Raw genomic sequence first — 12587 nt, forward strand, 5'->3', positions numbered from 1 at the left:
AGGCTGGCTGTCATCCTCACACTGCTATGACGTATGGTTCTGGGGTTCTGCAGTTGGAACAGCGCAAACGAATGGAACTAAAAATATTAGTGCACGCTCCTCAAGTCGCAACTCATTTAATGAGGTTTTATTTAACAAAGTTCGGGAGGAGCAGGTTCAGATAATTAACCAAATCATGCACAGCTGTTGATTAATCAGTAATCAACTCAATGACAGAGTATAAATTCACAGCAGACCTGTCTCTGTTCATTGAAAGTTTGTCAGCATCCCTCCTCCACCCCATCTCCTCACTTCCAGTTCCATCTACACTTCCATTTCCATCTACTCTTACCAACTGGGGGGAGTACTTTGGGTTCGGGCCTAACTCTGAGCTCGGAGCCCTCCCCCCCGGACAGCACGCCAAATACGCATAAACTTATTGTATTAATTATGTAGATGTGAACTCGTGAATTAATGGATTATTTCGAAAAGGTATTCAATGTTAAGCATTAACTGCAACAGTTCACATTTTCAAAACAATGAATAGCCTAGTTTATGTAAATGTGATAAATCGTCTGAGTTGTTTTTCCTGATTGATCACAGGCATTCAAATACATGGGTAAGGACACAGGCTACCTTTTCGAAATAATCCATTAAATGAGTTGCGATTTGAGGAGCATGCACTAATATTTTCCTTCCAATCGTTTGCGCGTTGTCTCAAGGCCACGCCCACAACAGGGGACATATCATGAATATTCATACTCCACCCACTTGAACAGTTTTTTTTACTGAATATTACACATCACCTGTTACAGCTACAACAACGTTCTTGTTACTCAAATATTTTAAGTCAGTTCACCAAAAGATTCTGTTTCGTTTAGTGATTATTTCTGCAAGTTTACAAGTTATGTTAGTTACCTCGCTACATCGTTCACGAACGAGTGAATGGAAGTTAAAGAAAACGTTTAACCTCATCTATCAAAGGAGATAAATGTGGGAGTGTTTTTCAAACGAGATAATGTTTTTCTTTGCTATCACGAGATTTTTAGAAGAAAGTAGGCCTACAACTCTTTTGAACAAGTGAATCATGAAGAGGAAAGCAAATGAAATTACATCCTTAATTTTCCACGGAACATTCTGATAGGGGACTGTGGCAGGATTAAAGCAGATACGTGACCTGTCATACTCTCAACGAGAAAATACCTTTCAGTGAAAACAAAGAGAAAACGAAACCGCAGTTGACGTATGAGCGCGCGGAGGCGAAGCTTACACACACATTCCTCTTATCTGCGAGCGTCAGTGTGTTAGAGCTTCAGTGGGAACTATGGACCATCAGTGAGCATGAGCCCTGCTGTGAACACACTGACCGAAAGGTAGGCAAACGCCTGGTATTTATACATATTATATAGTTTTTTTTTTTTTTGTGTACTAGGCTACATAATCCGTATTAGTATTATCATCACAGTAAATATTTCTGGATTAGTAAAGCGGGTTATTGGCAGTTACTCAACCTTGTCAACTGCCCAATTTCTAGGCTGTGTTTTTGAGCATTAGTTATTTGTATAATATAGCCTATATAGATATTATTATTAATGTAATGTATTAAAGTGTTTTATTAATTAGTAATTCTACATGAAAGATATCTTCTCAGGGGAAATTGGGCATGTGGGGGTCTGTCAAAACAGACGGTCAACTTCACGATTTAAGTTGCTTTAACATCTTATTTGCACTTGTGAGTTTGTGCTGAGGGACATTTTTGCAATGTAAAAGTTTTTGCTGGTATTTGTTTTGAAAAGAACCCCCATGTTGGGGTTTCCCTCCCCCTGTAAACCACCCCTCACTTGCAGGCAAAATAGAGCAAGCATGGTAATCAGGAAACACCTGACCACACTGTATACATGAGTGCGAACAACATGAATGCATGCATTTAATTACATAAGTTCATGTGCTGTTTCTAATGATCAACAATTCTGTTCTAGAATTCAATCAAGGATGGAGTACAAGAATGAAAATGCTGGTATAGAACTGCTTCTTGCTCACATGAATATTGAAGACTTCATCCAAGAGGCAGAACATTTCTACTGTGTTGGCGAGGAGGTTGAATCAGGAGTTTCATTTGAGGAAAGTTTCTCACAAGAAGACATGGACGAGAATGAGGAAACGCCACACGATCTAATCACACATGCGCAAAACCCCGGAAAGGTCCGTTATGGGACAGCATCCGACCTCCTGGACTTTGTCAATATGGTCTCAAACATACCATCCTCCTCTCTCCTAGAAGTGGGTCAAGAAATGGGTGTTCTGCTAAACAAGGTAAGCTCTATTTATGGTTATTTACCATATATCCATAACATATAAAGCTGATCCATACAGTTTGGTTTCAGCATTAAGTAAGTGAATGTATTTAAAACGCCTTTACACTGTGAGATTGTTGGCTTAAGGGATAGTTCACCCAAAAATGAAAATGCTGTCATCGTTTACTCACCCTCATGTTGTTCCAAACCTGTATGAATTTCTTTCTTCTAGAAGATATTTAGAAGAATGTTGGTAACCAAACAGTTGATGGGACCCTATTGACTTCCATGGTATTTTCTCCCCTCCATACTATGGAAGTCAATGGATCAACTGTGTGGTTACCGACATTCTTCTAAATATCTTTTTTGTGTTCAGCAGAAGAAAGAAATTCTTACAGGTTTGGAACAACTCGATGGTGAGTAAATGATGATAGAATTTACATTTTTGAGTGAATTATCCCTTTAATTAAACCAAGCTTATTTGTAAATACTTTGAGTAAAGGAGTGTTTATACTTGTTTTACAATTTGTCATAGTCTTACTCTCATAAACGCCCTGCTTTGTTCCTGCAGACAGACATGGTCATTAAGGAGGGTCATTATCGCATAGATTTGGACGTTCTTCTGTTTCCGTGGAAACTAACCTACAAGCCCATAGGCCCTGGACATGTTCCCAAAGGCTCATTTGGAAAGGTCCATCTGGCTCAGGATACCAAAACTCGGAAGCGAATGGCATGCAAACTAGTAAGTTCAGGAATGCAGAGAATGTTTATTTCAGGAACAGTTTCTTTTTTTTGTTTGTTTTTGGCAAATATAGTTGTTTTCATTCCACTGTTAAAGGACATGACTTCCCTTCTGGGAATCTGTGTTCTTTTATGACTAAAGCAAAAACATATTATGTACTGCTTGTTCAAAATAGTATGTTGAAAACAATTTAATAAGCACAACATAAGGATTTCAAACATAAATTAGTGAAGTAAACAGAATTTTCATATGAAAATATAACACAGATGACACATTATAGTGAATGATATGTTCTTGTGACAATCTTATGCACCGGCATGTAAGATCACAAGGATTTATGAACAATGGAAAAAAATGACTCTGAAAAGAGAAGCACTCGTATAACTCGATGTATTCAAATGAGGAAGAGAAATTTTGGGAAATAACGCAGTTTCTCTAAAATATTCAGGAGGTCAGCCTGCATTGTGCAGTGTTTGAACAGAAACTGAGAATGGCTCTAACGTACACAGGAAGCTGACAGGAACGCCCCCGTGGAAACATGCAGCCCACAGAGACGTTGTCTAAACTGTGTGGCAGTGTGCAGATGTCTAGTGGGGGAATAAGTTTCAGACTTGTGGTCAATATGAAGTCGGCACGAAATGGAAGTTGCGATAGGCTTTTCTTTCCTATTGTGACGTATATCCAAGTGAAACGGCTTCTCAAACAAGAAACAAAATAGGACAGGACTTTATTTTGTCCATTTTGCTATTGCTGCAATCTCATGTGAGTGAACACGTCTTCAGAGAAGAGAAATGTCATTGCAACAGGCAGGGGAATTTATTTTGATTAAAGATTATGACATGACGTGAAAATAATGATGTGTCATGAAATAATGATTGTCAATTGCTGAATCAAAAACATTCACCCTCGTAATGAGGCCTTTAGGGTTTTGGTCAACTAATTAGTAATCAATTAGTGGTCAAGGCGGCCGATGTCTGGAACAATTATGCAATATCACACAAGCAGTGCAAGACTGCACAGATATTACAGTGTGGGATCTACCTTCTCTAAGCCACCTGTATTTTGTCCTTTGTCCCCAAGTATAATAAGCAAGTATAATGGTAATTATATATTACCAAATATAATTGGTGCACTTCCACACTGTCTGAAATGTATAAGTTATAAGTGTGCATTCTCTCCAGATTCCCGTGGAACATTTCAAGCCTGCAGATGTGGAAATCCAAGCCCGGTTCCGACATGAGAACATAGCAGAGCTGTATGGGGCATTGCTGTGGGAGCAGACGGTGCATTTGTTCATGGAAGCGGGCGAAGGGGGCTCGGTTCTGGAGAAGCTGGAAAGCTGTGGTCCAATGAGAGAGTTCGAGATCATCTGGGTCTCTCAGCAGGTTCTGCGAGGCCTGGAGTACCTGCACTCCCACAACATTATACACCACGACATCAAACGTAAGAGCTTTGGATTGCATCACAAAGGATTTTTTTTTCTGAAATATCACTGCAGTTTCCTACCAAACACGATGTGTTTAACCATGTTGGATCAACTGCTTTGAATGAAAAACATACTTCAAAAGCAGGGTCAAACGCAGTTCAGTACTTTTTCATTGCTACCACAAGCAACAAAACAAACACTGCTATTTCCCTCATAAATGCAACAAAAGGTGCTCTGTAAGTAAGTCAGATAATGACTATGTGGTCAGAAGAAAGGTATTCAGCTTATTGACAGAACTTAAAACTAGGCCACTGGGAGGAAGCAGCAGTGTTAAATGATTGACAGAGGATTGGCTACAGGCTAGAGAAGTTCATTTTTAGTGTTTTTAGATTGTGCCCTTCAAAGATGAGGAACACAACATTATGAAATATGGTAGGGTTGGGACAGACAACATTCTGCTGCTGTTTAGTCATACGCAGAAGCCCATCAGTGCTGCAGTTCATGACTTCTCAGGCGTCTGGAATTTCCAGTCAGGACAGCGAGAGGAGGAAGAAGACAAATGTTATTACTCAAATGTATTACTTTCCGGGGCTTATTCAACAGGCCATCCGTCTAACTAGTGCTTTCAAATTTCAGCAAGACTGAGAGGGTAACGTGAAGAGATGTAGAGATTCAGTGAAATGAGTGACCAATCAAAGTTTTGTGGTTTTGAGGGTTGGCTTCTTGACATTCGGCTTGGAGAGGAAACATGTTATTTCAAGTAGTGTCAAATATGGAGGGAGAGCAAGAAAAGGGGGTTTTGAGACTTCTGATGTTCTGTTTTTCAATCCACCATGAGTAATGACTGACCTTAATCTGCTTCTGGAAAACAACACATTGCTACTTGTCTGGTGCAGCACATACACGAACTGAACAACCTAAATTTTGCAAAAACAATTGAGATATAGTTGCAATGTCTTTTATATATCAAAAGGAAATATCTCAAATATCACTACACACTTCTGAACATTTACTTATTATGATTATTTTAGATTTGATGCGACTAAGACATGAACTAAATTCTCTTTTTGTCCCTGCAGCCAGTAATATTGTGTTGATGTCCGCCAAAGCCGTGCTGGTGGATTTTGGTCTTACAGTTCAGATGAAGGACGATGTATATGTTCCTCGGGACCTACGTGGCACCGAGGTGAGTGTGTTTGAGGTCACTTTGCACACTTTAATTTTTCCATTCTTGGTCTGTCACTGTGTCGTGACTAAATGCTAGTCTATATTTAGAAACAATGCAGTATTTGGCAGTTCCTGATTATGCTGGTGGCAGACGTCCTTTAGAAAGTCACTGAATAAATTGTCTTATGGTATGTACATTTTTAAAATAGATAAAGGACAATTCTGACAAACTGAAAGGAGATCTGAAACACTAGAAGGCACACACACACAGATGCACTTTTTTCCCCTCTTAGCTGACATTCTGTTCCCTTATAACCTCTGGGAAAGACCGAAAAAGACACAAACACATGCCCATTAGCACACTGATGCGTGTTGACTTTTTGCCCCATTTGGAAAGTCCAGCATGCCTTTCTAAACAGCACTGAAGATTCCCAACATAGAATAATAACGTTGTTTACTACAGTGAGCAGTTTGCCAGATGTCACATTTGCCTATTACATCACCAGTTGTTTTTCATATTTATATTATTCAGAGTGACTGAACTGTAGGAAACAGCCAGTCCAGTCCAGCGTTCAATGCACAAAATTGCATAACAAAAATAAGAAAACCTGCTGCGAATTTTGTTAAAAGCCTCTGCACATGTGGGATCTGAGCTCATATTTCTTGTTTTTCCTTCTGTACAGATGTACATGAGTCCAGAACTGGTTCTGTGTCGAGGACATAGCACAAAGACTGACATCTACAGCCTGGGGACCACAATCATACACATGATGAGTGGCAGTCCTCCATGGGTTAGGAGATATCCCCGAACAGCCTATCCCTCATACCTTTACATAGTAAGTGTGCTTTTTCGATTTGATCGTGGTGCATCGGAATACCTGCTCTTTTAATTATATTTTGTTTGTATTTATTTTACCGCAACAGTATTAGGGAGATTCCTTGATTGTGGCGAAGCCTCACCATATGAAAAACCAAATATATGCATTAACCACAGAGAAAAACCCAGAAATGCCAAGCAGGCTGATGTCATACCTTCATGACATTAAGCCTCAGTCAGCAAAGCATATCTCATGCTAATTCTGTATAGTAAAGGATGCAAAGGATGCTAATTATGTATAATTATTTAATTATAATAATTCTGTATACATTTTATTTCCTGTCTTTTTTCTTTATTATTTTTCTTTATTCGCTTTCCTTTTCTTCATTTGTGTTTCTGTTTTAATCACTATAAAGCAAAGGATCACAAGATATAACTTGTGATGGCAAGTTCTCCTTTCAGCAGGATTTCAGAAACAATTTCTAAATAGCTCTTTAATCTGCAGTTTATCAGCTGTTTAAGCTTCCTCTACACTTTGCAGATTATTTTGAAATTGGCAGTTTTGCATGTTTCACTTTAAGAGCTCCTCATAATAGAAGCAGACTAAAAGCTGGCATCCTTTGTGTAGCAAGTCCAACTGCTTTCAGTTCCCTTTTCACATACTACACTTCCTTTTCATGTAATGGAATGTAAATTCATGCACAGTGTCTTTTTGCATGAGGTTGCTTGCAAATGCACCTGTGCCACCATTAATTTTCACCTGGGGTGGCTGGGTTTTCTATTGTTTTTCACTTAAACACGCAGTAGGCGGATATGTTTGACCATTAAGCTTGTGTCATGTGCCTTTTACACTATCTTGCACATGACACAGCGTTCTAAAATCACGGTGCTCAAGTTTAAGCTGCAGTCCGTAACTTTTGGCACTCTAGCGGTTAATAATGTTAATAATGTTTATGTCTATGACGAGTCAACGCAGGCACTGGGCTACTCCGCAGTGATAGGACCCATACCAGTCAAAAATAGTCTGAATATAAACACTTATTGTATAACACTTAATACCGGAGTGATTCAGGATAAGACAAAAACACAGTTTGGAAAATGGATACATGGTGTACTCATTTGTTATATAAATGTTGTACATTTTGAACACAAAAAAAGTTATGGACTGCTGCTTTAAAATAAGTTCAACTTTTAAAAAAACGTCTCTAGAACATTTTTTTTGCATTCCACTATGTTTCTTAATGCAAAGACAAGTTTTGTATGAATGGAAAGCAGTGTTGCCATGTCCACTTATTATAGGCCTCTTTGGGCTTGTTATTTTTCCATATGTTAAAACTATGTTTTCCAACTTAGTTTGGGTGGTGTGTGTACTGTACGTGGCCTTTGTGCCAGTGTCATAGTTCTTTAAGTGGAGAAAAGTCAGCTGTTTATGTGGTCAAAATGTTTGCGCACCAGGGGTGGCCAAGCTTCAATCAGGGGTGGCACTTCTCCCCTGATTTTCACACTCTTTTTGCAGATCCACAAACAGGCTCCTCCTCTGGAGGACATCCCTGAAAGCTGTAGCCCAGCGATGCGCAGGCTCCTGGAGCACGCGCTCGATAGGGTCCCTGCACGGAGGAGCTCTGCCGGGGAATTACTTAACGAGGAGGCCCTCCATCCGTCTCGGGAAGACCAGCCGCGCTGTTGGAGTCTGGACTCTGCGCTGGAGGAGGGCACTCATCCACTGCTGCGACAGCACAGTCAGCTTTCAGACAGCACTCAAGGTACATAATCACACAATACACATACAGTATTTCATGTCAAATTCATTTGATTGCATGCTTAAGATCTTTTACTCTTGTATTTGCAGACTCTTCTTTGTACACTGAGGACTCTGGGCACTCTAAGAAGAAAGGTTCCCTCTATATGGATCTGGGCGCCTTGGCTGGCTACTACAATATGGTTAGAGGGCCACCATCCAATGAATATGGCTAATAAGGTGGATTTTTCCTGAGGACCAGTGGGGTACTTGTATAGTCTGCATTCATATACAAGCTGTCGGATATGCATGGATGCATCAGTTCAGTGGAGCCAAACTCTCCCACAAGAAGATTCTGCATATATGGTGTCCTAAATGAGGACAGTGTACGCTGATTGGACAATGAGCCGTCCAATTAGAGATGGATGCTTTTTGAAATGCAAGAGACATTCAAGACTTGTTGAAGAGAAGAAAGAACTGTGGTTTTTATTGTTTGGTGAACAGTTTGTTAATACAATTCCTTGTCTGTGCTTTTAGATCATGAATATAATGACACCATATTCTGTATAAAATACATACTAGGAGGGATGCACCAATATTAAAATTCTGGCCAATACAGATAAGCTGATAATTACTTCTAATTTATGGCTGGTAACAATTTAATGAACAATAACTTAAACAATATTAAAGCTATACACTATTTTGTTAAAACAATATATAAGTAAGGGTTAATGCCCGACGAGGTGTCCATTGTCAGGTATTAATGGACGACGGCGAGGCGTGAACCGTCCGACGCGCAGCGGATTAATACCTGACAATGGACACCTCGAAGGGCATTAACCCGCTTATACCATGGTCACTTGCCAAATAACACATTTTTAAAACATTACTTTATATTTTAATTAGTTTTACAATCGAAATCTAAAGTTTTTACAAACAATAACTTGGTTTCCCTTGTTACGCCAGACCTTTTATTGACTAGGTGTCCTCTATCACTTTTTAATGGACACCCTGCAGCCAATCAGAATCGAGTATTCACCCAGACCATGGTATAAATACAATTAATGGATGCATCACAACATTATAATGTACAGTATAAAAATGCATCCCTAATATTGGCTGATAAACAATATTAGGGTTGATATATTGTGCATCCATAATACCCTAATACTTTTTGCTTTATATATATACTGTAATTGTAAAGCTTGTGCTAGATGCATTGATTATGCATTCCATATCTGATCACATAAAGGCGGGCCTTAATGAGAGTAAAGAGATTATACTAGATTATCACTGCCAACAGCAGAATGTTTTTTTAATAATCTGATTTTTTTTACCATAGCAGTGCTATGTATGTTACGAATGTATGTATCTCCATTGAATTACAAAGGCAGGCCTGTGTTATCTGAAAGTATATGCATTCTGACCTACATTTGTAGGGTTTCTTTTTGTGTGAAATATTAATCATAATGTGGCAAGTATGCTGAATTTGAATATATGACTTTAACAATAGTCTGTCTTTAGCTAATCATTTCAGTAAATAATTAAATTTTTAATTTCTGTTTTGCAATCCCCATGTGAGTGCCTTGTCTTTAAATAGCTTTATCTGAGATCCCTGTATAATACATCCATTGTAAAAATAAGAGATGGCAAAAAACAAAACAAAAAAAAGGACACTACAACATATTTCCAGGACTTGTTTTCAGATGATACTGAAAACTCATCTCAGGTTGATATTCCCATGGAATGTGTTTTTGTTAAGTAGTTGCAATGCAAGACAAAGAAACGTGCACTCAGACCAATTTTTTTATAGATTGTCCAGATCCTCCCAATCTTTCAATGTGTTCATAAAAGTGACTCAATAAATATATGCTGTGACACTGCAATTTTGTTGTCTAAGTATATGTATGAAATTGTTTTAATTTGATAAAATTAGCATGACTTTTTTAAATATTAAATATGCCAATATACTATACTGATGAAAATGTTAAGGTTGTGATTTTAGATAACCAAGGTAAAATTACATTATGGCTGTTTCAAGCAATAAACAGTTCTTCAGAAGTGTCTTAGTCATTTTGGAAAGACCAGAGAGTCTATCTGTGATAAACGATAGTATCACCTATGAAGACTGCTGTCTGTTTTTACTTTGGGGAAGTTATATTTTAAATAAATAAATGGACTAAAATGTGTGATTCATCACTGTGCTTTGAAAGGTATTACGTGTCGTGGGAAACTGTATTGATCTACGGCACGTTTGTAAAGCTGAAATTAACAAGTGTAAAAGAAACATTTTGGTTGCTGATAACGATAAGATATGTCATTTATAGTGGGTAAGTTCAAACACTTTTTGGGTGACTGTGAATTCTGTGTGCAGAAAGGGCAACTCAATGACTTTCAGGATGGAAAACATAAAGATGTTCTGGGGTTTCTGATCAAAATAAGCATTTGAAAATCATATTTTATTTTTTTTGCAAGATGGCATTGAAATTCTTGCACACCCCATCCCATGAAGCACTGCAAATGATGCAATCGAATCAGAATTTATGATTCTAAATAATTTTGACTTTATTAAATCTGTATTTCAATATAATAATGTCAGACATATACTAATATAGAGAGTGTGTGGAGACTAGATTACATTTACATTTAATCATTTAGCAGACGCTTTTGTCCAAAGTGACTTACAAATGAGAACAACAAAAAGCAGTTAAATCAACAAAAAGACAGCATGTAACATGTAAGTCCCAGTTATTCTAGCACAGTACACATAGCAAGTTTTTTTTTCTTAAATTTTTTGTATATAAAACATAGATATTTAATAGAAAGTGTTAGTATTAATGGGTCGAAAGTGTTGATGAAAAAGATGCATCTTCACTGCAAAAAAATATTGCTGTGATTATCACAACTTAAAATTCAACATTAAAATAAGAAATAATGTGTTGTTTCAACTTAAAAAAGTATGTGTACATACTTGCCTTAAAATATTAAGTTTAGTTTAATTGGATTAGTTTAGATAAGTTAGAAATTTAAGTTATCTCAACAAATTTTTAAGTTGTTATAACTAACTGCAGCAACATTTTTTTGTAGTTTCTTGAAAATGGTTAAAGACTCAGCAGCTCGGGCTGAGTTAAGCAGGTCATTTCACGGGGAACAGTCAAGGTAAAGGTCTGTGAAAGTGATTTTATGACACTTTCTTCTCAGAATTTGAGACCCATTGCTTCATGTGTGTGGCCAGTTCAATAAAAACGAAACCACACTTCACTATAAGTAACACAATCACACGACGCGTGCATATTTCCACGCAGCAACACTGAAATGAAATGTGTGTTTTTGCTCATGTGTCATTTCTTGAGAAAGAGAACGAGAGAAGAACACGGTCGGCAGAGCTCAAGTGAGGAAGTGGGTTTCCCCCTGCCGACAGGTTTCTGGCTGTGAAGTGGAAGGTGGAGCGGGTGAGAAAAACTGTATTCCCTGACCTTTACAATGCACAGTGAGAGATATTAGACGATAAAGGGACACGAACTTCTACAGTGATGTGTCACTCGCAACAATCACTTCCTTCACCCAAGCGCCTACCGCCCACTTGTATGTACGCATTTACTTTTTTTTTTTTTTTTTTTTTTTTTTTTTTTTTTTATGGTGGGGACATTTAATTGACTTTTATTGATATTGATTTATACTAGACAGGTGATATTTTCTGCCCCCTTACCCTAAGCCTCAGAGACATTTTTGTATTTTAGATTTAGGCTACATTAAGGTATTATTTAACCCTATAAAGCCTGTAATACTAAGCAAATTTTGATCAACATGATCAAAACTTTGCTTGAAATCCTGTTACTATGCCTTCTGTCGTCTAATTGATAGTTTATAGACTACTTTTTTAACCAGTAAAATGCCTTTTAGTGTAATAGTCTAAGTTGGTCTTTTTGCTGTGGAATTTATACTGTGAGTTATATTTCAAGATGAATTATAATATATATATATATATATATATATATATATATATATATATATATATATATATATATATATATATATATATATATATATATACAGTGAGGAAAATAAGTATTTGAACACCCTGCTATTTTGCAAGTTCTCCCACTTAGAAATCATGGAGGGGTCTGAAATTGTCATCGTAGGTGCATTCCACTGTGAGAGACATAATCTAAAAAAAAAAATCCAGAAATCACAATGTATGATTTTTTAACTATTTATTTGTGTGATACAGCTGCAAATAAGTATTTGAACACCTGAGAAAATCTATGTTAATATTTGGTACAGTAGCCGTTGTTTGCAATTACAGAGGTCAAACGTTTCCTGTAGTTTTTCACCAGGTTTGCACACACTACAGGAGGGATTTTGGCCCACTCCTCCACACAGATCTTCTCTAGATCAGTCAGGTTTCTGGGCTGTCGCTGAGA

General features: G+C 37.6%; 1 protein-coding gene across 2 annotated transcripts; it reads left to right on the forward strand.

The window, feature by feature from the left end:
* Positions 1–776: 776 nt before the first annotated feature.
* On the forward strand, positions 777–10344 carry map3k8 (mitogen-activated protein kinase kinase kinase 8). 2 transcript variants are annotated; one of them, XR_014032042.1, is made up of 9 exons: positions 777–1352; positions 1959–2292; positions 2845–3015; positions 4197–4458; positions 5521–5627; positions 6292–6444; positions 7942–8188; positions 8275–8876; positions 8980–10344. XR_014032042.1 is itself a non-coding variant. In XM_081392206.1 (8 exons), exons 1-8 carry the CDS (start codon positions 1321–1323, stop codon positions 8397–8399), a joined length of 1431 nt encoding a protein of 476 aa, XP_081248332.1. In that variant the 5' UTR covers positions 1271–1320; the 3' UTR covers positions 8400–10344. The 2 variants fall into 2 exon arrangements, 1 of the variants encoding a protein (XP_081248332.1); XM_081392206.1 differs by having other exon boundaries at positions 1271–1352; positions 8275–10344.
* Positions 10345–12587: the final 2243 nt, after the last annotated feature.

The sequence above is a fragment of the Scardinius erythrophthalmus genome (genome assembly GCF_964197995.2).
Source record: "Scardinius erythrophthalmus genome assembly, chromosome: 18".
Lineage (NCBI taxonomy): Eukaryota > Metazoa > Chordata > Actinopteri > Cypriniformes > Leuciscidae > Scardinius > Scardinius erythrophthalmus.

Coding starts and splice junctions, on each gene's coding strand:
- map3k8 (XM_081392206.1), top strand. CDS start 1,321: ATGAGCCCTGCTGTGAACACACTGACCGAAAG. Junction 2,293..2,844: donor TGGGTGTTCTGCTAAACAAG/GTAAGCTCTATT, acceptor TTGTTCCTGCAG/ACAGACATGGTCATTAAGGA. Junction 3,016..4,196: donor AGCGAATGGCATGCAAACTA/GTAAGTTCAGGA, acceptor CATTCTCTCCAG/ATTCCCGTGGAACATTTCAA.